General features: G+C 42.4%; 2 protein-coding genes across 3 annotated transcripts; both read left to right on the top strand.

The window, feature by feature from the left end:
• Positions 1–1,382: 1,382 nt before the first annotated feature.
• On the top strand, positions 1,383–6,199 carry ube2g2 (ubiquitin-conjugating enzyme E2G 2 (UBC7 homolog, yeast)). Its single transcript, XM_035604468.2, has 6 exons — positions 1,383–1,539; positions 2,144–2,179; positions 2,714–2,759; positions 3,737–3,855; positions 4,834–4,974; positions 5,079–6,199. Exons 1-6 carry the CDS (start codon positions 1,497–1,499, stop codon positions 5,189–5,191), a joined length of 498 nt encoding a protein of 165 aa, XP_035460361.1. The 5' UTR covers positions 1,383–1,496; the 3' UTR covers positions 5,192–6,199.
• Positions 6,200–9,497: 3,298 nt separating this feature from the next.
• On the top strand, positions 9,498–24,250 carry LOC118283130 (thrombospondin-type laminin G domain and EAR repeat-containing protein-like). Of its 2 annotated transcripts, XM_047337494.1 has the most exons (16): positions 9,498–10,335; positions 10,904–11,148; positions 13,810–13,874; positions 13,964–14,125; positions 14,205–14,431; positions 14,779–14,869; positions 14,967–15,120; positions 16,177–16,308; positions 17,447–17,564; positions 17,635–17,749; positions 18,326–18,506; positions 19,136–19,194; positions 19,332–19,508; positions 21,232–21,410; positions 22,423–22,524; positions 22,596–24,248. In XM_047337494.1, exons 2-16 carry the CDS (start codon positions 11,067–11,069, stop codon positions 22,747–22,749), a joined length of 1,998 nt encoding a protein of 665 aa, XP_047193450.1. In that variant the 5' UTR covers positions 9,498–10,335; positions 10,904–11,066; the 3' UTR covers positions 22,750–24,248. The 2 variants fall into 2 exon arrangements, with proteins under 2 accessions (XP_047193450.1, XP_047193451.1); XM_047337495.1 differs by having other exon boundaries at positions 9,498–11,148; positions 22,632–24,250.
• The last annotated feature ends 100 nt before the right edge of the window (positions 24,251–24,350 follow it).

Raw genomic sequence — 24,350 nt, forward strand, 5'->3', positions numbered from 1 at the left:
TTTCGTAAGGCACAGTCTTGCCTATTTTTCATATGGTACATTTATTCCTTTATACTTACCTCAATTTCAATGCACTTTGCTCCGTCCTGGGATCGAGGTGATGGGACTGGGTGGGTGGAGAGTGCCTTCTCCGTCTCCTCCGGGAGACGGGCTCTAATTTACTTACTTAACCCCTAACCCTAATCTTGTTCTAATACCCTAAACCTAACCTCATCCTATGCCCTAAATTTACCTCATCCCAAGCCCTATATCACTTTTTCACATTCTAATAATAAATTAATCCAAACAGGTTCATTTGGGATTTATAACTCATTTAAAAATCATAATTTAGGAATCTATTAAAAATAAGTTCATTGGGCTTCATTATTTATTGTAAAAGACTTAGAACAATAAATATATTAATAAGAAACATTCATTTTAGTTTATTCATTTGGGCATTGCAAAGTAAAACATATTTCATTTAGTTTATTCCATTTCATTTGGTTTGGGGACTATGGTGTTAAATAGTGACAAACAAGATCACATACAAACTTACAAAAAAACAAATAGTCAGACCAAACAGAGAACAAAAGAGGAGGAGCTCAACTGAGGATATAAAAGGAGGAGCCTCAGTGGGAGCTCACTTCTCACATGCACATTGAGCAGACAACATCTCTCCAGCCACATTGAACAAAGAGTTTTTTTGTGTGTCATACAGGCCTGAAGAAGACGCAGAGAGGGTCGAAACGTTGCCAGGACACACCTTCCGTAGTTGTTTATTTTAAAACCTTTTATTTTTATTTCGTAAGAAAACGATTTTATTTTTTTATTTTTTTTCGTAAAACACAATTTCATTTTATTTCAAAAAAATACTTACCTTACCCACTGACAGGGGAATTTCGTAAGAAAAATTGCTTTTCGTTTGAAAACAAATTAGTTTCATTTCTAGTATACTTACCTTACCCGGTGATTATACTTACATTACCCACTGACATGGGTCATTTTGATGACGGCTGGACTCTGGTCCGACGTGGCAGACGCCGCCGTCGGGACCGCCAGCCGTTCCGGGATGATGGGGATGGGTGGCCGGCGAGTGCATTTCCTGTTTCCTTCGGGAGACAGGTTCTGGCAGAACTGATTCACCACTGTCAGAACCAATGAATGTGGGGTGGAAGCAAACCGGGATATTTCAGATGAACCGGGGGGTCTCATCGTGATATATTTCCTCGCCTTACCCTATTTTTAAAAACATTTGTATAACTTATATGTATTATATCGATCAGGTATAACGTCGTCATTGATTTATAGCCGCTTTCTAATTTACACGAGTCAAAATTAAAACGTGTGTTTACACAGTCTCTCCAGCAGGTGGCAGCACTATCACAAAGCTGCCGGTAAAACGTGCGGAAGTAGCAGGAGTGTCTGTGAGCATGCGCAGCTCGCTCAGCTGTGGCAACGCAGAAGGAAACTCGGAGCCGGTTTTATCTTCACATTTTGTTCGTCCTTGGTAAAACACGATGGCCGGTACCGCGCTGAAGAGACTCATGGCGGAGTATAAACGTGAGTGACCCGAAGCACCGAGTCCGACCTCCGGCTGCAGCCTGCGGGACAACTTGTAACGTCCCCGTCAGGCTACGAGCTAAGCTAACAGTCCCGGGACTCCATTAGAGAACACGTCAGTTAGATGTTGTTGTTGCTCCGCGACTCTGTAGCCGGATATGAATGGACACTTATTAACTATCATACATTAATTTTTGATTTGGTGTCATGTTCGATATGTCACATCACGTGACTCGTTGTGCTGCTGCAGTTTGATGACAACAGACATGAGACTTATTACACAGACTTTTCTTATCGCGCCAGTTACAGAGATTAGTGTCAATAACAGATCAAGGTTCACTTCTGCCTCAACATTTCACCGTCAATTCAACTGGAATGGTGTTAGCAGCTGTTAGCATGTTTAAAACAACCAGTCTGAGAGTAGTGGTTCTGGTGTGGACCTGGTGCAGAAAAGGGTTAGTTACATCGCCCCCAACCCACTGAATTCCTGAGTTGTTGTTTCCAAAGGTCAGAGGTCACAGCCTGATTTTACAGATGGTTAACCTGTGTGTGTGTGTGTGTGTGTGTGTGTGTGTGTGTTTGTTTGTGTGTGTTTGTTTTTCAGAGCTGACCCTGAATCCACCTGAGGGGATCGTTGCAGGTGAGACTTAATCACATCACATTGACTCTCTCTCATATTAGGGATTTAGGCTCATGCTCCGTTCACAGTTGCTACGGTAACACCCGTCGTCCACACTCCAGAGTTTTGACTGAAAAAGGAAAAACGGTCAGAGGTTAATAAAATCACATTCTGAAATTAAAGCTGTTTATCAATATCCCTCAATCTGCTCTAATGAATCACTTCCTGTCGTCAGCCTCGTTGTCTGACTCCACAAACATCAGAAATATTAATAATTACAGTCACAACTAATGAAAATTAATCTGACAATATTTTGCTAATCAAATTGTTTGTTTATCTTTATTTACCAGGTGACAATTTTCTGCTTTTCTGTCACAACTTAATCAATAAATAAACTAATCTTCAGTTTCAGCCTTATCAATTATAATAACATATATTCACAGAGGCACATTTCAGATTAGCATGATTTATCACAAAATAAAGAGGATAACATGTTTGATGTGTGAAGCTGCCGTGAACAGGAAGTAGAAACAGTTATGTTCTGTCTTCCTGTAGGGCCAGCCAATGAGGAGAACTTCTTTGAGTGGGAGGCGCTGATCATGTGAGTCCACACACACACACACACACACACACACACACACACACAGTGTTACTCCAGAACCCCTGGTCCCAGATCAGACCACAGACGGTCTGATGGTTCCAGAACCAGGATCCAGATCAGTGTGATGCTGCTGTGATGATAGAAGAATGATATTTATATTAATAATAACTTATGTTGACATTTTGCAGGTTTTTATTTGATATTACACAAGTGTGTTTGTGTGTTTTTATTTGATATTACACAAGTGTGTTTGTGTGTTTGTGTGTGTGTTGTATCTTCTTCCAGAGGGATGATGTCAGTGAAGGCATCATCATCATTAAGTGTAACTGAACTCTTGTTGTTGTTAGCGTGCCAGCAACTTCAGTTTGCCCTTCAATTTAACCAGCAACTCATTCACCGTCCACATCACACACACACACACACACACACACACACACACACACACACACACACACACACACACACACACACACACACCATTACCTGGGACAGTGCTAAGCTCGAGTGTGACAAGGTTCTGGTTTCATATCACAAGTTTGCTTATGAAATTCCTGCTGAAGAGTGTGTGAGAAAGAGAGAGATCATTTTACCTGACAGTCAGAAATAACCTGCAGATAAACGAAGGATTAGATCAGATAACTGATGTTGAGATTCAAACCTACAACTCAAACACATGAGATAAAACACTGATACTGATCATTGGACCATCTGATCACACCTGACGACGACGATCACACCTGACGATGACGATCACACCTGCTGATGCAGCACAAACCCAAAATACCTCATTTATGAAAAACCAAAAAAAGGGAAAATGGCCCAGTCCCGCACTGCCCTCTGGACAGAACCTCTGTATGTTACCCTATGTTCTGAATGTTTCAGGGGTCACGTGTTCTGTATGTTAACGTGTTCTGTATGTTAACATGTTCTATGCTGTCATGTGTTCTGTATGTCAACGTGTGTCCTGTATGTTTCAGGGGTCCTCAGGACACATGTTTTGAAGGTGGCGTGTTTCCAGCGGTCCTCAGTTTTCCGTCTGATTATCCTCTCAGTCCTCCGAAGATGAGGTTCACCTGCGACATGTTTCATCCTAACAGTAAGTTCACACGCTGCTCACCAGGGGGCAGTCTGCTTACCAGCTGCTGATTGATCGTTTCATTGCCTGGTCAGTAAATCAGGTTTCATCTTAAGGTGAAGATGAGTCATGTGACATCTGCTCACAGTAACCTTGGAAACATACTGAGACACTAAACTATCGCCCCGCCTGTCACAACACACCGCCGGCGTGTCGTTAGCGTGCTGTCGTTAGTGCTGAGATAAGTGGACTTGGGTCAGAGCCATGATGACCAAACAGTCTGAGCACGCTCCATAATGATTAGAGGACTGCAGGGTCGCTGCTGACCTGTCATCATCATCATCATCACACGCACACACACAAACACACATACACATATAAAGAAGAAAATATTTTATCTGCGTCAGAACACGTTTAAAACACACTCATGTTTAAGTGAAGTAAAACTAATGAGTGACTGAACACAGTGAGGTCACACCAGGCGACTGAAGCAGTGACGACAGGTTTATGGTTCGATTCCCGCTGTAACAGCAGCTGGTGAAACACTCATCAGATCCACTGATGATCCTGTTTGTTCTTCTACACCTGTGAGGACGAAAGTGTCGAAGACAAAGTTTCTCCGTCTGGTTTCAACTTTCAGCTTCACAAGAAACGTCACAAAAACTCAAACTTTCAAAAAAAATTCAGTTTTATATGGAGTCAAAACACCAAAGACTTTATTACGACATCACACATCTAAAGATGAAAAACACAGAAGAAAACTCCAGGAAACAATGTCTGAAAATAAAAACTTATAACAACACTTTTATTTATTGTATTGAATTAAACAATGTAACAGTTAGTCTGATTTGACTGAGCCTCAACCACTAACTCTTCCTCCTGTTCCTCCTCCTCCTCTTCCTCCTCCTGCTCTTCTTGCTCCTCTTGCTCCTCTTGCTCCTCCTGGTCCTCTTCCTCCTCCTGCTCCCCCTCCTCCTCCTCATCCCCCTCCTCCTCCAGTTTACCCGGATGGTCGGGTGTGTATCTCCATCCTCCACGCTCCAGGTGATGACCCAATGGGATACGAGAGCAGTGCAGAGAGGTGGAGTCCGGTCCAGAGTGTGGAGAAGATCCTGCTCTCAGTGGTCAGCATGTTGGCAGGTACGTTACATGATCCATGCTTCATGTGACAAGTGGTTTGTTTATAATATTTTCAACTGCCTCTATATAAACCAACTCCTCTTCTTCCTCTTCCTCCTCCTCAGAGCCGAACGACGAGAGTGGAGCGAACGTCGACGCCTCTAAAATGTGGCGCGAGGACCGAGAGCAGTTTTACAAACTTGCCCAGAAAATCGTACGCAAGTCCCTGGGCCTTTAGAGATGATGTCGTCACCCTGCAACAATGATGTCAGACTCGGGTGACAAACGATTCTCCTTCTTTTCACCATGGAAACCAACACACACACACACACACACAAACAAACACACACACACACACACACACACACACACACACACACACACACACACACAGAGTGCTGCTGACACGGACAGATTGAATAACTGATGACGGACGAGTGGAAGTCGATCAGAGCGAACAATTTTTTTGCTAAATTTTACAAATATGCAAAACTACAAAACAGACGCTTTTGATTTTTTGACGTGACATCACCGTGACAACCAGACCACGTGACATGTGACCTCCGGTTGATGATGTCACCACCACCTCACACCTTGACACAACATGGATCATTAATAATTCATATTCAATATCTGAACTTATGTCATGTGACCTCTCCACCAGTGTCGTCCAGCTACTGATTGGATATTTGATCATCATCATAACTAATGATGATCATATTTCATCATTTCAGACACGGATTAGTGCTGCGACTAAAGATGATTTATAATTATTTGCCTATTAAGTTTATTCGATTATCAATTAAATTATTTCATCGAATGTTCGTCAACGACATTAGAAATTATCATCGATAATATAAGTTTGAATTTATCAGTTCCAGAAAATTTCTGATGAATTCTTCTGTTGATCTCTTGGTTCTAGTCTCAGAGCTGCTGAGTCAAGTTCAGGTGAACGTGATGTTCTCTCATCTTTATAAAGGGTCAGAATTCAGGGTCGGAGTGAGTCATGGCTCGTTGTCTTCAGAAGCTCGTGGGACTTACGCACTTTATCTCTTCTCTTGGTCTGGAGACGTCAGGACTTTACTGACGATGAGTCGCTCCGACTGGCTTTATCCTCATCTTATTTGAATGCGTTTTGATGTTCATCTTGTTTGTTGAAGTGACTCGGACGATGACGTTTTGTTGTGAAAAGTTATAATTTGTCTTTTGCTTTAAAAAGTATAAGAATAAATCATGGGAAGCCAAACGAGTGTGAGCTGGTTATTTATCTGCAGAATTACAAAACAGAAAATTCATTTACATTTACAGTCAAACTCTTGAAGACATTGAAATACATAAATTAACCTTTATCAACTATTTACCTGCTGAAGATTCACAACGGGCTGACATCTGCCCTTAGCCCTGCCCCCACGGCCCCACTCCACAATCACTACTGTAAAGTCTTTATATACAGTCAGTGATCGTCTTTAAATACAGTCGCGGATCGTCTTTAAATACAGTCGCTGAGTGTCTTTATATATCGACTTTCTATAGTCAGTGATCGTGTTTATATAGTCACTGATCGTCTATATACAGTCGCTGATCGTCTTTATATACAATACTACAGTTGTATTATTGTAGTATTATAGTATTTGCAGCTGGTCACACATCACTTCTGTCTGCGATGAGAGAAGAACTCGTTCGAGTCTTGACCTGCCTGAACAGAGACGACAGACGAGTCATTAGAGATGCGAACCCGTGTGTTTACACTCACACTGTTATTAGCGTCTCTCTGTGGTTACACCACATTAGCTGCAGTATTATACAGGAGGGAGTCGTCTCACTGTCGTGTTCACTTTGTAAATAAAGATCCTTCATAGATAAACTGCAGAGAAAAGTTTCTCATCTGCTCCTGAGAAAAACATCCTTTCTTTTCTTGAATCAAACTTATAAATTCGGTCAAGCTGCACACACTCATAGAACCAGCCCACTGAATAATGTCTAATCTCAGTGAATCATTCATGGATCTTCATGAGAATGACGAGAGGAGCAATTTAAAACAAAAAATCCAGAAAGACTTTTGGGCTGAAGTGTAAAAGAAAAACCTTCAATCTCACAATGTTAAAGAAAGAGAGCAAACATTCCTGGCTCCGCCCCTATGTCTAGATCCACACCAACATTTCATGGATTATTTCTTGCTCCATGTTTTATCTTTCCACCAGGAGTTTTTCATCCTGCTGCCAAACAGACAAACCAACGGATAACGCTGATGTTTCATGAGGATCTGGAATCAGTCTGGGATCTGGAGCTCCAGCCTCCAGCTGTGAACCAGATCAGATGAGGTTTCTGTTGGGACACTCAGACTCACAGCTGGTGTGTCTGCCTGGTTGCCTTCCTTCAGAAACACTTTGTGAGATCTTATCTGTGTTCACAGGTTGTGTTTGGATGTTTCTGCTCTTATCGTCGAGAAACTTAAGCTTCAAGTTTCTGTCTCAGTCGAACCTTCAGCACCTGAAGTCGCAGGTTTATCTCCACATCAGTGTGTTTGTTGTTCCTCACCCTGAAGCTGAGCACAGATCTGGTTTCACAATCACACACACAATCTTTGACAAGTGTTGTAGAAATGTTGACATTCAGCTGGTGATGTGTGGCACTGTCCACACGCCATATACCTCAACCTCCCAGTCCACACACACACAGTCAGGCCTCAAGGACCTGCACCATGTGACCTGTGACCTGTGACCTGCTGTGACCTACTTTGATGACATGGACGGTCAGAGAGACAAAGACACATACAGACAGAAAGGCAGACAAAGACACAGACAGACAGAAAGACAGACAAAGACACAGACAGACGGAAAGACAGGTAAAGACAGACAGAAAGGCAGACAAAGACACAGAAAGACAGACAAAGACACAGACAGACAGACAAAGACACAGACAGACAGAAAGACAGACAGGAGTTAGTCATTTGTCAATAAAGGTCTCTGGGTTTGTTGGTGTCTCTGCCTGCTGGACTGGATCCAGACTCCAGTTTAAACCTGGATTATTTATGTTTAATCTGTTCATCAGATTAGTTGATCCACGTAAACATCACACGTCTCCCATCGAAAACATTTCTACTTTTACTGTCCCCCACTTTTCAGAGGAACATGATACAAGAGACATGACGTGACCCCCTCAGATCGATGTGGTGACCCTCTGGAGGGGCCCGACCCTGATGTTGTGAACCCCTGGTGTATATGACAGTGAAGTGCGAGGTTCTGATGAATGAACTTTTACTTTTTCATACTTTGAGTAAAGTATCTGGATTCTTTCTCCGCTGGTGAATATGAAAACAAAAGCAGCTCAGGTAGTTTTTGATTCACTCTGTGATGTGATGTCATTATGAGGAGTCTCAGGTGTGGCAGCATGTGAGGAGGGCGGGTCAGACAGGTAGGAGGCGGACCTATGCTTCACCTGGGGATTTCCTGTGTTGTGATCACCAGCACATGCCTCAGATACAGACCTGAGATCAGTCGCTTCTTCTTCTCTTTATCTCTCCTCTGGCATATTTCATCTTTCTTCTTCTTCTTCTGTTTCATCTCACAGATCATACGTTTATCAAAGCAAACAAGTTTTACACGAATGCGGTATTTATCGAACATCTGCACAAATTTTTAAATCTCACCTCATTTACATAGAGACACCAAACATGGTCATCAAAGACGTTTTAAACCTCCACATCAGATAATCTGATGTTTAAACTGAACATGTCACAGTCACGCTGACGTTTGTGATTTAAACTAATGTGGAACGATTTTATTAAACTGAATTTTCATGAAACTGTTTCCAGAGCATGAAGATGAAAACATCACTGTATATAAAGACGGTCACTGCCTGTATATAAAAACGATCACCGACTGTATATAAAGACGATCACTGACTGTATATAAAGACGATCAGAGACTGTATATAAAGACGGTCACTGCCTGTATATAAAGACGATCAGAGACTGTATATAAAGACGATCAGTGACTGTATATAAAGACGATCATTGACTGTATATAAAGACGGTCTACGACTGTATATAAAGACGATCACTGACTGTATATAAAGACGATCATTGACTGTATATAAAGACGATCATTGACTCTATATATCAAGACGATCACCGACTGTATATAAAGACGATCACCGACTGTATATATAGACAACGACACGTCTCTTTTTCCTCTCGTTGTATAACAATGAAGCTAAATCTCAGATTCAGGAGTCTCCATCTTGTGCTGGTGACGTAGTGATTGTTGAGTGGAGCCGTGGTATTGAGGCCCCGTCCAAACAAATTACAAATAATTTATAAAAATAAATTATAAAATGTTTTGGGTTATTTGTGATTTTTGGCTTCAAAGTTTCACATTATTTCTTTTCTGTCCTGAAGGTGAATCAATGCTTTCGAGAGGCAGCTCTCTCTCTCTATCTCTCTCTCTCTATCTCTCTCTCTCTCTCTCTCTCCAGCTCCTCCCAGTCTTTTATATTTAAATGTCGGTCGAGCGAGCCAGTCTCACCTGCAGGTAAAGTCTCCCTCTCCCCAGAGACGCACCTGAACCTGAAAATCACATCCAGCTGCTCTGTCTGTCAGAGCTTCCAACCACCAAGAGGAAACCACGAAACCTCTGAAGCTTTTTTCATTTTCAACTGAAAGAGAAGAACGTCAGAGAAAAGATGCTCATATTTTAAGGAAAGGGGGACAAAGTAAACATCTTGAATGATTTAAAAAAAAAAAATTCTCAAGTCAGAAGCAGGAAATTTGGATGACAGGTGGGCGTTTGAGGAAAGTTGTAAAAATCAAAACAACCTCTTCAACAATCCAATATCTTCAAGAGAATCTAGAATAAATACAAAAAGAGAATAACAGGTGGACGGACTAACCCTTCATGGTTTTACAGACAAGAGTGAATGTTCTGGACGTTTGAAGTAAAATGAGACAAAGATGAGACAACCTCTGTAACAACTTTTTATTTAGGATTTTAAAGTCTGGGAAGAAAAATAAGCTCAAGGAATTTTAAAAAGGATGTGCGAAGGAAAAATCAATGGACGACTTCTCCAAAGAGAATTTACGACTGAACAACAACTCCAACATTAAAGCAACTGTGGATCTTCTTCGCATTTCGAGATCATTTTAAAAGCAGAATAGTAAAAGATTTTTTCTTAACCCTTGGAGATTCGGGTGATCTCTGGGATAATTGGTCTGGACTGTTTTGAAGAGTCCAGGGAGACTCGCAACGAAAACCAGAAGGACGACTTGTAGAAGACGTCCCAGAGGTTTTGTACTGGAAGAGGAAAAATGTCTGGAGAAACCTGAGGCTCTTCCTTCAGAGCTGATCTGAGACCTCGGCAGACAGGATTGACCTCTGACCTCAGGTTTGATTTGACATTTTTCATTCAATTTTCAGATCCAGGAAACACAAATAAATTGTCATGATAAAACAAAATAAATTCTAAATCAAAGGCAGAGGTTTGGACCCTAAATGGACAGAAAGACGTCCCCTCGTTTCCTGTCATCTACAGCTCAATGATTGGTCAGTTAATCGATTATTCGAGTGACAGACGTTTTGTCAGCGACTTTGTCATTAATTGATAAATTGTTTATCATTTTCTTGAAAAAATGCCAGAAAATCTGATGCCAGCTTCTCAGATGTGATGATCGGTTAAGTTTCTTTGTCATAGAAATAAAATTTCTTAAATTGAATTTAAAAATAAAATAATAAAATGTTTTCCAGTCACATATTTACAACATAGCTGACATATTCAGTTTTCATGGTGCAACCTGATTTGGTAACTTGTTTGAAACTAGCTATCAGTTACTGGGAACTTCAGAAACTTTAGAGCAGGATTTATAAAGAGCTAGTGTTTGTGGTCATCAAATCAAGATCTGAGCTGCTGTATCAGACAACAACTGAGATCTGATCTTTTTTGTTTTTTAACGCAGACGTTTGAATAACTACTGCAGAGAAGGGGAAGAAGACAGTCGAAGGTATCTGATGCAGGTCGTCTTTACTCGTCTGTCCGTTGACTTGAACCTCAGGCGGTAGGTCATGAGGAAGACTTGTGAGGAGGAAGCAAATCCCCACTGTTGACGGAAAAAAGGCGAGATGTTGGCGTGTTGCTCCCTGCTGCTCACCTGGCTGCTGATCGCCACCAGAGTCCAGAGCCACAACTGGAGACCCTGCACAGGTACGGAGACTCAGGTGTGAGGTTGTAAATGTTCCAACAAGAAAACATTCAGCACATTGGATTTGTCGTCAGCAGCAAACTAACAGTCCAACCTCGTTTCTAACCCTAGCTTAGCACAAAGACTGTAACAGGGGGCAAACTGTTAGCCTAGATCCATCAAAGACGGGGGTTTATCTTGTGTGACAACACAAGCCAAATTCACCAAAACACTAAAACAATAAGTGTTTCATAAGAATGTCAAGTTTTTATTTGGAGGTGAGCTTTTGTAAATAAACAAGGAAGACCCCAAAGTACCAGATTTAGAAGATGAGTTTTGCTTTGAAAACCAAATGCGGAATGGACTTGATCGAGATACTAACTCCGACCCAAAGGCGAGAATCACTGAACCTGCATACACTCGATTCATAAACTGCCTCACCAACACACGACCTCCTCTAACTCTCAGAACCTTCTGATTTGCATTAAGTGAACAGAGACTGAAAATTCTTCTTTTATTCTCTCTTAATCTGATTAATGGCTCTGCCTCTGCTCCTGTGATTAGTTTGGAGAACCCGTCTGTCCTCAGTCTGTCTTACGTCCCGGGTGTTTCAAACGTTTCTTTGCAGCTTTGTGCTTCCTTGTTTGTCGTGTCTTTGAAATGTGAGATCTGTCTCTGTCCATGTCGTTCCCTCCCTCCATTCATCTTCCATTCATCTTCCATTGATCCCACTGCAGTGACAAAACACACACACGGAGCCTCAGAGGAGCTTAAAGGGGAATTCCAGCTAAAAACTGATGTTGACTTGTTGCTGTCAGTTAAGAAACAGGTTGAAACTCACTGCTCAAGTCTCATTTCTGTTCCCTGGTGTCCAGGTCATGTTCATTCACTGCTGCTATAGCAGACATCTTTAACCAGGGACCTCACATCTTACACATTTTCTCCAATATGTTAATCACCTATATGACTCCATGTTTTTCTGTCCTACTGTACATCACTCTGTGGCTCTTTGTTGCTCTGTACTCCAGGAATTACTCTATATGTTACATTAAACATACACCATACTCTATGACCTCATTCATTGAGCCATTCAATATCTGCGTCTGCCAATATGAAAACTTAAAATTCACAGAATAAACAAAACAGAAAAGATGAGCATTCATATTTACATTTTACAAAAAAAAGTTTATTTTCTCAATTCAAGTTCTATAGATTTGTTTGTATTTGTGTTTTGTGTTTATTTACAGTATGCTTACTAGGACTAGATGTTAGAATCCCTTGATATTCAGCACAAGCGCTGTTGTTGGAGATGTCCTCTTGGGTGGGGTTGGATTGGGGGATGACCGCCTGGTGCCTCCAATACGACACCTCATCAGTTGTGCACCCCGGCCTCATTGGGTGTTTCGGCCTTTTATCACAATACACCCTCACCCAAGGCTGGCCCACCGCAGGCTGAGACACAGACCTGGGTGTGTGTCGCACTGGAGGCTCCATGAGGTCACTTGGCAGCCCATACAGTCTCCTTCCGCTTCAGCCACAGCTGACAGCTGACAGTCTTTGATGGTCTTCCGCTGAGCCTGTCCTCTGATTCCAAGCTCTTTTAGTAGCCTTGTGGTGGAACTAGCTACAAAGCCCCTGCAGCCCACTTGCACTGGACGCACGTTTACTTTCCAGCCCCGGTCCTCTGCTTTGGCAGCCAAGTTTGCATATCGCAACCTTTTCCTTTCAAATGCCTCATCGATGGCTTCCTCCCACAGGACTGCCACTGGTTAAACTGTAAAATATCAAGACTCAATTTAAGTGTTAATGTTAAATAAGGGTAGCAATGAGGGTCATAAGGGTTTGATAAAGACATCTTAGGAATCACTGACACAATTATAAATATATGTATGTATATATATATATATATATATATATATATATATATATATATATATATATATATATATATATATATATGTATATATGTATATTGGCCATTATTATTATTATTATTGTTATTATTATTATCAGATTATTGGTCAGGCTCCAGTTATTTCGTACGTTACTTTGTTCGTACCCCTTTCTGGACATTTGACTCTTAACGTGACTTCAAACTTCTCTGCTCAACACAATGTTTTTGTTTTATGATATAAGGAACCAGAACCTTTGGTTTTATTTTTAGATCACTACAGATGACAAAGATAGAGGCATCATATGATATGTGGTGATAATGTGATGAAAATAGACTCTTCATCATTTACATCTGAGAGATGATTAACTGACCACAGCTCAGTCTTATCAATCACAGTCAGAGGATAAGATTTCCCTGCCTTGTTTCCTTTCCTCTATGATATAATATAATATAATAAAATGTAATAAAATAAAATATAATATAGATATATAATATAACACCCAGTTATTGGCAGTACTGTTCGTAAACCCCACCCCTAAGAACTTCTAAGAAATCTAAGTAGATGTTAAAAAAATGTTTCCAAAGATGGTCTCTGTCATTTTAGGTAGTTGTTATCACACTGATGTCATGTGTACGATCTACTGCAGCCTGGAGACATCGTCCGTCTTCATGTCACTGATCGTCTGTAAAAACAGTCTTAGAATCGTGGGCTGTTTGATAAGAGTTACCATCTATACTGTTTTTACTGTACAGATATAGTGTGTGTTTAAAAGAGTTACTTCCTCCTCAGACCTGCTGCCTCTTGACCTGCTGGCCAGAGCTCTGCCACGCCCAGGACAAGCTCCACCCACACAGGTAGGACACGTGGGGGCGAAGGGGCGATGGATGTGTGGAAGGAGTAATGACTGCAGAGCAGAAGATAAACAGGTGATTTGACCAAACAGGTGCAGATGGTTCAGTCCAGAGGGTCCAGAGGTCTTCGATTGGCTGGTGCTGTGACGAGAGGACTGAGTTTTCCCGCCTCACAAATCTTCACCAACTGTGACTACTTTCCTGCTGAGTTTTCATTGGTTGCCACCATCAAGATACCGAGACTGAGACAGAAGGTGAACCATGGAACTGAATAGAACCAGGTCTGGTCCCATCTAGATCGGTCTAACTTGTTCTTCTTCTCTCTGTTTCCAGAGGAATGAGTACATCTTCTCTGTGGTGGAGGAGAGATCTGATTCGCTGTTGCTGGGGTTACGTGTCTCAGAGAATAGCCTCCACTTTTTGAGCACGCCCCCTGGTGGGCGAGGCAGGTTGAGCTTCAAGGACGTGGGGTTGGACGATAACCGCTGGCACACCGTGGTGCTGGCCATCAGCGGACAGTATGCCACACTGACCGTCGACTGTGGACTTCCTCTGGAGCTGTGGGTCTCCATCAAACTAGTTCAGACCAGTTCAGACTAGTTCAGTTCGGTTTAATGTAGTCTGATTTTATTTATTTTCAAATGGGTTCAGTTCAGTCTGGTTCACTTTGACATTTGTTCAATCTGTTTGTTGAGTCTGGTTCTGCCTGGTTTAGTCTAATTCCTCCATCACAGGTTTTAGTTCACCCACGTGGTTTAATGGAGTTCAGTCTGGGTTGACTTCGTTCAGTTCAGCCTGGTTTGAGCTGGTCAGATCATAGAGAGTGACCAGCTTTAGACCCAGTTGATCTGGATATTCAAGGATCATGTATCAGTTTTAGATTGCAAACTGATTTCCTGTCTCCCAGTCAACAGGTCCAGTCCTTCCCCAGTGCTCTGAGCACCAGAGGGTCCAGGTTCTTCATTGGCAGCAGGAGAAGGTGGAGAGGACGTTTCTCTGTGAGTAGAGACCTTCAGAGACCTTCAGAGTCCTGTCTGCTGATGAACCTCCTTCTTGTCCTGCTCTGCACGTTCACACTGGTCTGTCTGTGTTCAGGGTTTACTGCGTCAACTGGTTCTACTTCCTGGCTCTGATGCCACACCAAGACTGTGTCCAACCTGTGACCCCAGTCTGGCCGAGCTGTCCGTCCCCCCGGTTCTCAAGTCCACCCCTTTCCAGCCAGACCACCAAGGACCAGTTTACCCGTACGGTGAGGAGGGGAGGGGCTGTTCGTTTACAACACACACTGTGAATAAAGTGTGTGTGTGTGTGTGTGTGTGTGTGTGTGTGCGTGCGTGTGTGTGTGTGTGTGTGTATGCGTGCGTTTGTGCGCGTGTGTGTGTGTTGTGTGTGTGTGTGTTGTGTGGGTGTTGGGACTGTAAACTTTGGGTTGTGATGGTTTCAGTGATTCTGTAACACGAGCTGCAAAATAGATGGAAAATCTACTTCCTGCCTCTGTTTGTGATTGACAGGCTTTTTAAAATACTGGTTTTATGTTTCTGTGTGTGTGTGTGTGTGTGTGTGTGTGTGTGTGTGTGTGTGTGTGTGTGTATGTAGCCAGTGGTTTGTTTGACAGTCGCGGTCTCTCCTGGTGTTTGATGTGTGTTTCTATGACAACAGCGTTAGGTCAGAATCTGGCCTTTTAGGTTCATTTTGAACTTTTGTTTAGAACCGTGAGATGAGTCAGAGAACTCTCTGAGCCACTGATCCTCCAGTGCATTGTGGGAACTGTAGTCTCAAAAATCAAGTTTGATTGTCTCTCAAATACATGTGAGAGAAAGAATAATGATACAGTTCACTTGAGAGCTGTTTGTTGTCCTGATGGTGAAGAGCAGCTGTGAGTCTTTTGGGCAGATGAGCACTGGTTCTGCCCTCAGGGCAGGTTCAATCTCAGATGTGTAATGATAGACTCGTCTCCCACTGCTCATAATGAAGGCATGCGGTTGAGTGAGGCACCCTCATTAAATCAGCTCTGTCAACCACTCAGAGACAGTCGCTGCTGAAATGACAGCTCCGTCACCGTGGAGACGGTACTTTCCATCAGTCAGTGACGTGTCACTGCTCATACACTCAGTCACTGAGCACAAGTCATCAAGTACTTCACTTCAGTTTTGTTCATTTCTTTCATGTCTCTTCTACTTCACTTTACTTCAAAGGTAAATGATGAATCTTTTATCACTCTACATTTAACAGACTCATCTCTCAGCATCTGTTCAGACTCATCCCTCTATCACACACATAGTTCATTCATTCATTCATCTTCCAGAGGCCGAGGCCAGAGTGACTCTGGGAAATCCTCCTCCGTGTTCGATGCTAGAACAAGGCCAACTGTGGTTCGACGCTGAGAGGAAAGGTCTGTTCATCTGTGACAGACTCACATGGAGGACGCTGCTGCAGAGTGAGTCATTAAACATCCTGACAGTTTACAGTTAGTGACACTGTGGTTTTGTTGTAAAACGTTGGCCTCATGGGAAAGAGTACAACTTAAAAATAAAGTAGTAATTAAAAACAAAACATTATAAAAGTAATTTTTTATTTGAAGGAAAACTTTTCAGAAATAACAAAAAGAAAGAACTGAGAGAAAAACAGAGAAACCGTATTTGAGAAAAAGACAGAATAAAGTTTGTCATATCATTAGTGAGTGTAAGTTATAAATGTATTAATTTAATATTCATGTATTAGTCACTGTAAGAATGACACGTCAGGACGGACCGACCATCGGCCATCGGACACTGTGCGAACGAGGAAGATGTCATTTCTCTGACACGTCTTATACATTTTGAATCACTTCCTGTGTCCACTGTGTGGCACTAGAGAGCGTGCACAAAACATACGTACATGTATCACATGTAGACCAGACCATTAACATTTCAATAAATGGAATGATGATTGTTACACGAGGCGTACTTCCTGTTGTCAGTAGGTGGCGCTATATCTATAACTGAATGTTGGCATGTAGATGTGACTATATATGAGCTACAACAACTTCCTGTTTCATGGCGAAACATTGAAATACACAATCACGGACACAAACCTTGAGTCTTTAGACCCGACTGACCAAATATGAGGTTGATCTGATTATTTCGTTAAAGTATGAAGAAGAAGGCCAAAGTTAAACATTCAATTCAAAATGGCCAACGTTCTAACGATGGGTTTAAACTACGGCTCCTGGAGCTGCTTCATCAGGTGGTGTAGGGGGCGCTATCAAGCCATTTTGCCCCACCAAACTTGACATGCATAAAATATGTAAATAATATATAATTTAATAATAATAACAGTAAAGGTCTCCTCACTATACTCAGAAACAATACTACAGTGCCTTGAGTCACTATGCTCTTGAACTAAGGTCTAATCCAACATCACATTCTCGTTCATTTTATTTTATTAATTTATTTGTATATTCTCATTCTACATGTTGCCGTATGTTTTTAAAAAAGATTTCTTATTTTCTCCTGCACATTAAGCACATTGATGCTCGTTACATGAGATATGGAATATGAATAAACTTGAAACTCAAGTGTATTAATCAACTGCAGCTGAGCAGCGCCTGGATTACGTAGACGACTACCAGGATCTCTACACCAGCTCAGAAACCTTTGACGTCGAGCTCTTCTCCATCCCGTCTGAAGGCCTGTTCATGGCTGCAGCTAACAGGTACTGAAACGAGGCTCTGTGTCCCGTGTCCTCTGGGTCTCCATGGTAACCTTCCCGTGTCCTCTGACAGGGACTCTCTGTCCGGGTCAGGAGTCTACAAGTGGAGAAACGGGTCGTTTCAGCTCTTCCAGAACATCAGCACTCAGGAGGCTCGAGCCTGGAAGCACTTCACTGTGGACGACAAGGTTTAACAATACTCCTTCAGGTTATTAACATGTAACTGAACAAAAATACTGCCTACGACCTTTTCCCCCGAACAACAGAAGCTTCTTTATACGTTAAAAGTTTTTGTCAGCATATATAAAAACAAAATGATGATGTGAACAAACAGACAAAACTGTGCTTCAACACAAACAACCAGTTCTGTTACAAAGATGTAACTGGATAACCTGTAAAACCTGTAAAACCTGTAAAACCTGTAAAACCTGTAAAACCTGTAAAACCTGTAGAACCTGTAGAATCCGTATGACATGTAGAACCCGTATAACCTGTAGAACCTTCTCACTGACCAAACTCTTCATAACCTCCTTGGTAAACACTTAAACTAAAACCATCTGCAGAACCTTTGTAATCACCTGAAGGATCAGTGGAACCTTCCAATCGACACTGAAACATCCTGACACGATCCTCCGAAGCTTGTTAAGGACTCAAGAACGTTGTTTTAGTAAAACTCTGTCACTAATTGTTCTCAGTGCTTTATTATTAAAAAAACACCATGACAACAGATAAAATATTAAACCTTCCTATTCGTCCTCCTTCAGATTTTCTTGGTGGTGGCAAACTCCAGGGAGGCGGAGCCTGAGCTGTCCGTCATCTATCGCTGGAATCGGCGACGGCGGCGTTTCCTCCGTTATCAGACTCTGGAGACTCACGGCGCTCTGGACTGGGAGGCCTTCCAAATACACAACCACAGCTTCCTGGTCGTGGCCAATCACAGACGAGGTAAACAGGAAGCAGGAAATTCATAATTTAAATAGAACTTAATGACCCGACTCTTTGGGCGAGTCCAGACATCGGCAGAGGGGAGAGGCGGAGCCTACAAGTTTTACTAGAGGTTCGTGGTTTCAAACTGAGAAGGTACAACATGTCTGACTTTGAGATCAAACACACCTCCACCTGCTCTGTGTGTGTGTGTGTCCTGTGAAGATAAAATACTCACTGATATGATCTGAGCTGAAAAGGAAAAAAAGGATGTGAGTACTGCAGGTGCACTGTGGTTAAGTAACACACACACACACACACACACACACACACACACACACACACACAGTAAAACATTCAACCTGACCTGTCAACCTGCAATTCTTTAAATTTCTGAAAACACTTTATTAAAAAATTTCTTCCTGGAGAGGTCAGAGGTCAGAAGAACGTTAACTTCACAGTCGTAGATGGAAATTATCATAAATTAAAATTTTCTTTTGTCCATTTTCTCAAAATGTTGTTTCTCTATGACATCTGGATGAAACTTGACTGTTGTGTGTTTGTCAGAGTCCAGGTGTTGTTGTTTCCATGAAGACACCGTTGTCTTCTTCAGGTGTTTCATTATAGTTTGCGTCTCTGTGTGTCCTCAGCCAGAGACTCTAACCACAACATCCACAGTGTGATCTACAGGTGGAACCCAGACACAAAGGTAACGACACACGTCGACCATCCAACGTCCTGTTCAGTCCGGTTCTGTCCCTTCATCTTGTTTCCAGTTCTGACGTCTCGTCCCTTCATCTCGTTTCCTGTTCTGACGTCTCGTCCCTCCCCCTCTCGTCCCTGTAGCTGTTTGAGGTGAACCAGACTCTGTCCACGTCCGGAGCGTACGACTGGGAGTTCTTCACCGTCGGACCATACCACTTCTTGGCGGTCGCCAACACCTTTGACGGTCAGAGCACGACCATCAGCTCCACTGTCTACGTGTGGTTGGACGGCGGCTTCCAGACCTTCCAGGACATCCTGGTCAGTGTCTGTTGTCTTTATGAGGTAGATCAGATGGTACTGTGGGTCAACATCTGGTTCCAGGGCTCTGTATGGGACGTCCGGGTCACTTGGCTTCAGTCCCTATATTTAGGGTTTGAACATTTCCAACACCGACTGTACCAAACTTCAGAAACATTAGAATCAAACATTTGATTTATCAAAGACATGAAGCTCTCTGTGTTTTCATCATAAGAACTTTTTCTTGTAGTTTTAAAAATACAAATCTCATAGTTAAGAGATCTTTTTGTAGACGTGAAGTTCTGGGTCACGACCCAGAGAAGAATCCAATAAATTATGGAGTGGATCCAGAGAAACGGGCAGATCCAGGATTTAAATATTCAAATCATAATCATCATATTTGTTTTCCTTATCTATTTTTTAATTATTACGAAAAATAATATCAGCATCTTCATTATGGAATTTTTTTATCATGTCAAAAATGATGCGAAAACTTTATGGTTGTCATAACAAAGAGAAGTGGATCTGTTTTAACATTAAACTCTAATCTAATCAATTCATTTTGTTATTCATAACATCAGGCTCATTAGGGTTAGAGACACTTCCTGATGATCTGTAGCTCCTCCCTCTCCCGCCGACCTGCACCTGTTCAGGTGAGCTCAGAGCAGACGGACGAGGACGATCAGAGTCGTCACAGTGAGTCAGACATTACCGTGACAATCCTAACCCCCCCACGTTGGTCGTAAACCTCTCACTGATCTGAACCGATGTCTTTGACCATCTCACCTGGTTTGTTCTAGTCAGTGTTTTGTTTCATCTCCTGTCCATCAGGTGTTGTCTCGGCCTCCTTCCTGGTTGCACTCGGACTCGTCTCGTTCTTGTTCGTGTCTTTTGTCTGACCGTTCCTGAGTCTGTTTGGACTCAGTCTGGACTCTGGACTTGGACTAATCCTACTTTGACCTGCACATTTAAACAAAACACAACAACAAAAACGAAGCTAGTAACCACGTCACACAGTTTGCCTGTGTGTCACTGAACACATCTCAGCAGGTCTGAGCCACATGTTGACGATCAGCACGTCCTGCAGTAAAAAGGTCAAACAGTAATAAAACATTAATGTGATGACAGACAATCACATGAAAAAAGATTCAAAAAGTCACATTTATGAAAAGATTTTTTAACTGCTCAGTTTACGAGGCTCTGATTAAAAAGCAAAGAAAAAACCTTCCAATTACAACACAGGAAACCAGAGGATTATAATTAGTGTGTGTGTGTGTGTGTGTGTGTGTGTGTGTGTGTGTGTGTGTGTGTGTGTGTGTGTGTGTGTGTGTGTGTGTGTGTGTGTGTGTGTGTGTGTGTGTGTGTGTGTGTGTGTGTGTGAGAGAGGGGGTTTCCAACTGCAGACAGCTGTTTGGACTCATTTGTCAGGATGGATCATCTGAATGAAGAAAGACTTGGATTTGAAAATGTGTTGAAAATTTTGTGAACCTTTAATTCGACTTCTGAAAGAAGCATCACGGTCACAGGGTCAGGGTCAGGGTTAACTCTTGGAGCAGGTCGACACGTCGGCTTCTTCACTGGTTCACACCAGGACTGAAGAATCTGCTGGTGCCCTCGTGAGGCTGCAGGACACATTACACCTGCAACACAAACCAAGTGGTGTTCTCTGATCAGTGATCAATAATGTGACGTGTTGCTGCCAGTATTGAAATCGTGAATCAATAATCCTCTCCTCTCTCTGCAGACGGTGGGAGCCACCGACTGGGAGACGTTTCAGATCGACGGCAGGTTCTTCCTTGCCGTCGCCAACAGTCAGAAGGTTTCTGACGGCGGCCTCAGTCCGTACAGCATCAACTCCACTGTGTACGAGCTCAGTGCACTGACGCAAACCTTCATCCGCTTCCAGGACATCCTCACTCACAGGTGACCAGAACCCCTGAGTCCTCATGAACCAGGTCCACTCAGGTCCTCTGACAACGGGTTTACATGAATACATGTAAATTGATATCGGTCAAATCAGTCAAGTTAAGTCAAAATGTATTGATTTTAACTGTGTCCTGTACAAGACCTGCAGAGGGCGCTGTCCCTGACCATCAACGACTTTATATGAAGACAATCAGAGACTGCATATAAAGACGATCACTGACTGTATATAAAGATGATCAGAGACTGTATACGAAGACGATCAGAGACTGCATATAAAGACGATCACTGACTGTATATTAAGATGATCAGAGACTGTATATAAAGACGATCACTGACTGTATATAAAGCTAAATTAAGCTATATGAAGCTAAAATCTCTCAGATGCAGGAGCCTCCATCTTGAGCTGGTGACATCATGTGGAGTCAGAGTCTGTGACGTAGTGATCGAGTGGAGCCTTGGTATCGAGGCCCTGCTCACACACGATCTCGACCAATCATGAAATCAGTGTCAGCTGCCAATAATTACGCAAAGTGATCAGAAACAAGAACACATGAACAAACATCAGTGTGATAACAATTACCTCAAGTGTCCCATCTGCTAACAGGGAGGGGGCGTGGCTTATGACCTATCCTGCAGCCAGACACCAGGGGGCGGGGCTTATGACATATCCTGCAGCCAGACACCAGGGGGCGGGGCTTATGACCTATCCTGCAGCCAGACACCAGGGGGCGGGACTTATGACCTATACTGCAGCCAGACACCAGGGGGCAATCGTCCACCCTTTATTTACAGTCTCTGGTCTGAATCAGCTGCTGTATCACTTAAACTCCAGCAGAGGGCGCTGAGGCTAAACTGATGACTATTACACAGTGGAATTAAACCACACACGTGTTCTGTCAGGAAACTTTCTCACAGTTTTTCTTTGCTGCATGAAAAGTCATCATCTGTTTTACATCATGTCGACTGATCACTGGAAACACTAACATGTTGTTGTTGTTGTTGTGGTCAGTGCGGTGGACTGGGAGTTCTTCACCATCGGAGATGAGAAGTTCCTGGTTGTGGCCAACTCTTACGACGGCAGCTCGTATTCTCTGAACAGTGTCGTCTACAGGTCGGTGCTTCCTGTCGAAGTTGGCGTCTGTTCTTCTGTTTGCAGCGTCTCATCGTGTGTTGTGTTTTCAGGTGGCAGGGTTACGAGGGCTTTGTTTCCGTCCACAGTCTGCCCACGTTCGGCTGCAGAGACTGGGAGCACTTCAGCACTGACGAAGGCTCCTTCCTCATCTACTCCAGCGCCACCACCAGGCTCAGCAAGGTCTTCAAACTCAAGACCTACTGAGTTTAAGACCCTGTGAGGGGCTTCAACTTCACAACCTTCTGACCTTTGACCCTAAACACCAGCTGCAGGACTCGTCATCAAAGCCCCCAAAGACCTTGTTGGACCCGCCATAGACGCTGTGATCCAGGTTCATACGTTGTATCATCACAATCATTTCAGCTAAAGAGCATCAGACTGGTTCAAGGTTCAGCTACAGATTAGCTCATTAGCTACGATCAGACAACAGCTAGCATTAGCATTCAAACACTCCCTAGCTAACATGTCTGGAGGTTTATTGTGGATGATGTCAGAGATGATGATGTCACAAGGAGTTGTAACAGCATGTGTCAGGTCAGACTCAGTCGGACTTCGCCTCCCAAACCCCAACCTTGATTTATAAACGTTTCTTTGTCAGACTTTATGTTGTGCTTCATGTCACGTCAGTGACGACAGCGTCCAGAGATAAACATCAGGAAGGTGATGTCATTGCACAGCCAGTGACATCATCAAAAACATCAGCTCAGGTCAAACCCTGAATCTGACTCTGGTTCAGACTCTGAACACCAGGTGGAGACGGTGGGTTCAGCCCTGCAGTGAGTCGCAGTCATCAGCTGAAGGTCGCTGAGGACGTGTTACTCAACAGAAACCAGGGGCGGCCCTCACGGGACCTAGGCCCTTACGGGGGCCCGGCCTTTACGGACAACCTTGGCAGCACGATACTGTTGATATCTCTCAGCTTCTTTAAATCTTACACATTTTAAATTGTATTAGCTGCAGCTGTGTATCAGTACCTCATAATTATTATGATATTGTTTTTTGATTATCACAATTGACAAAATTTAATATATGAACTAAACTCAAACTTTCTTGTGGGATGTTGGAGGAGCTCTTGAGCACAATCCAGTGGCTCGTCTTCCTCCTGATCACTAAACTGCAAAACTTTCTTTACTTTGACTTCACTCGGACATTGTGACTCATCCTCAGACATTTCAAAATAAGAGCAGATGAAAAACATGAATAAAGTTGTAAATTGCTGAGAAAGAAAACTTGTTGAAACTTTATTCAGTTGTAGTGATGTTGTGAATCTCATTAAATATTGAATCGTGTTTTTATGTAAATTTGATGGTTTATTTTAAAGGGATGAAATTCGATTACCTCCGACAAAGTGTTTTTACCGTCAGTTTGTTTGTTGTTTGTTTTTTTGTTTGTCAGCAGGATGAAAAAGTCCTGAACAGATTTCCAGTGAACTTGGTAAATGGTGGAACATGGATCAAGAAAGGATCTGGACCTGAATCTGGGTCTGGATCTGGATCTGGATCTGGATCTGAATCTGGATCGGGATCTGGATCTGACTCTGGATCTGGATCTGGATCCACTCATCCCGGATTTTAATGTCTGGTTCTTCTCGTTTGACCAGTCAAACATTTCGTTTTTCAAATGTTATTAAAAGTAATTAAACTTTTTTTATCATTTCCTTAAAAATGTATAGTTTGAAATGTATATATTTGTTTTTTGTTCTTCATTACATTTGAAAATGATATGAATATTATTTAATTTATTGTTTTATTTATGCTGGAGATAATGTGAATATTTTTATTTATTCAGGAATTTTATTAAATTAT

This window comes from Scophthalmus maximus, chromosome 14 (assembly GCF_022379125.1).
Source record: "Scophthalmus maximus strain ysfricsl-2021 chromosome 14, ASM2237912v1, whole genome shotgun sequence".
Lineage (NCBI taxonomy): Eukaryota > Metazoa > Chordata > Actinopteri > Pleuronectiformes > Scophthalmidae > Scophthalmus > Scophthalmus maximus.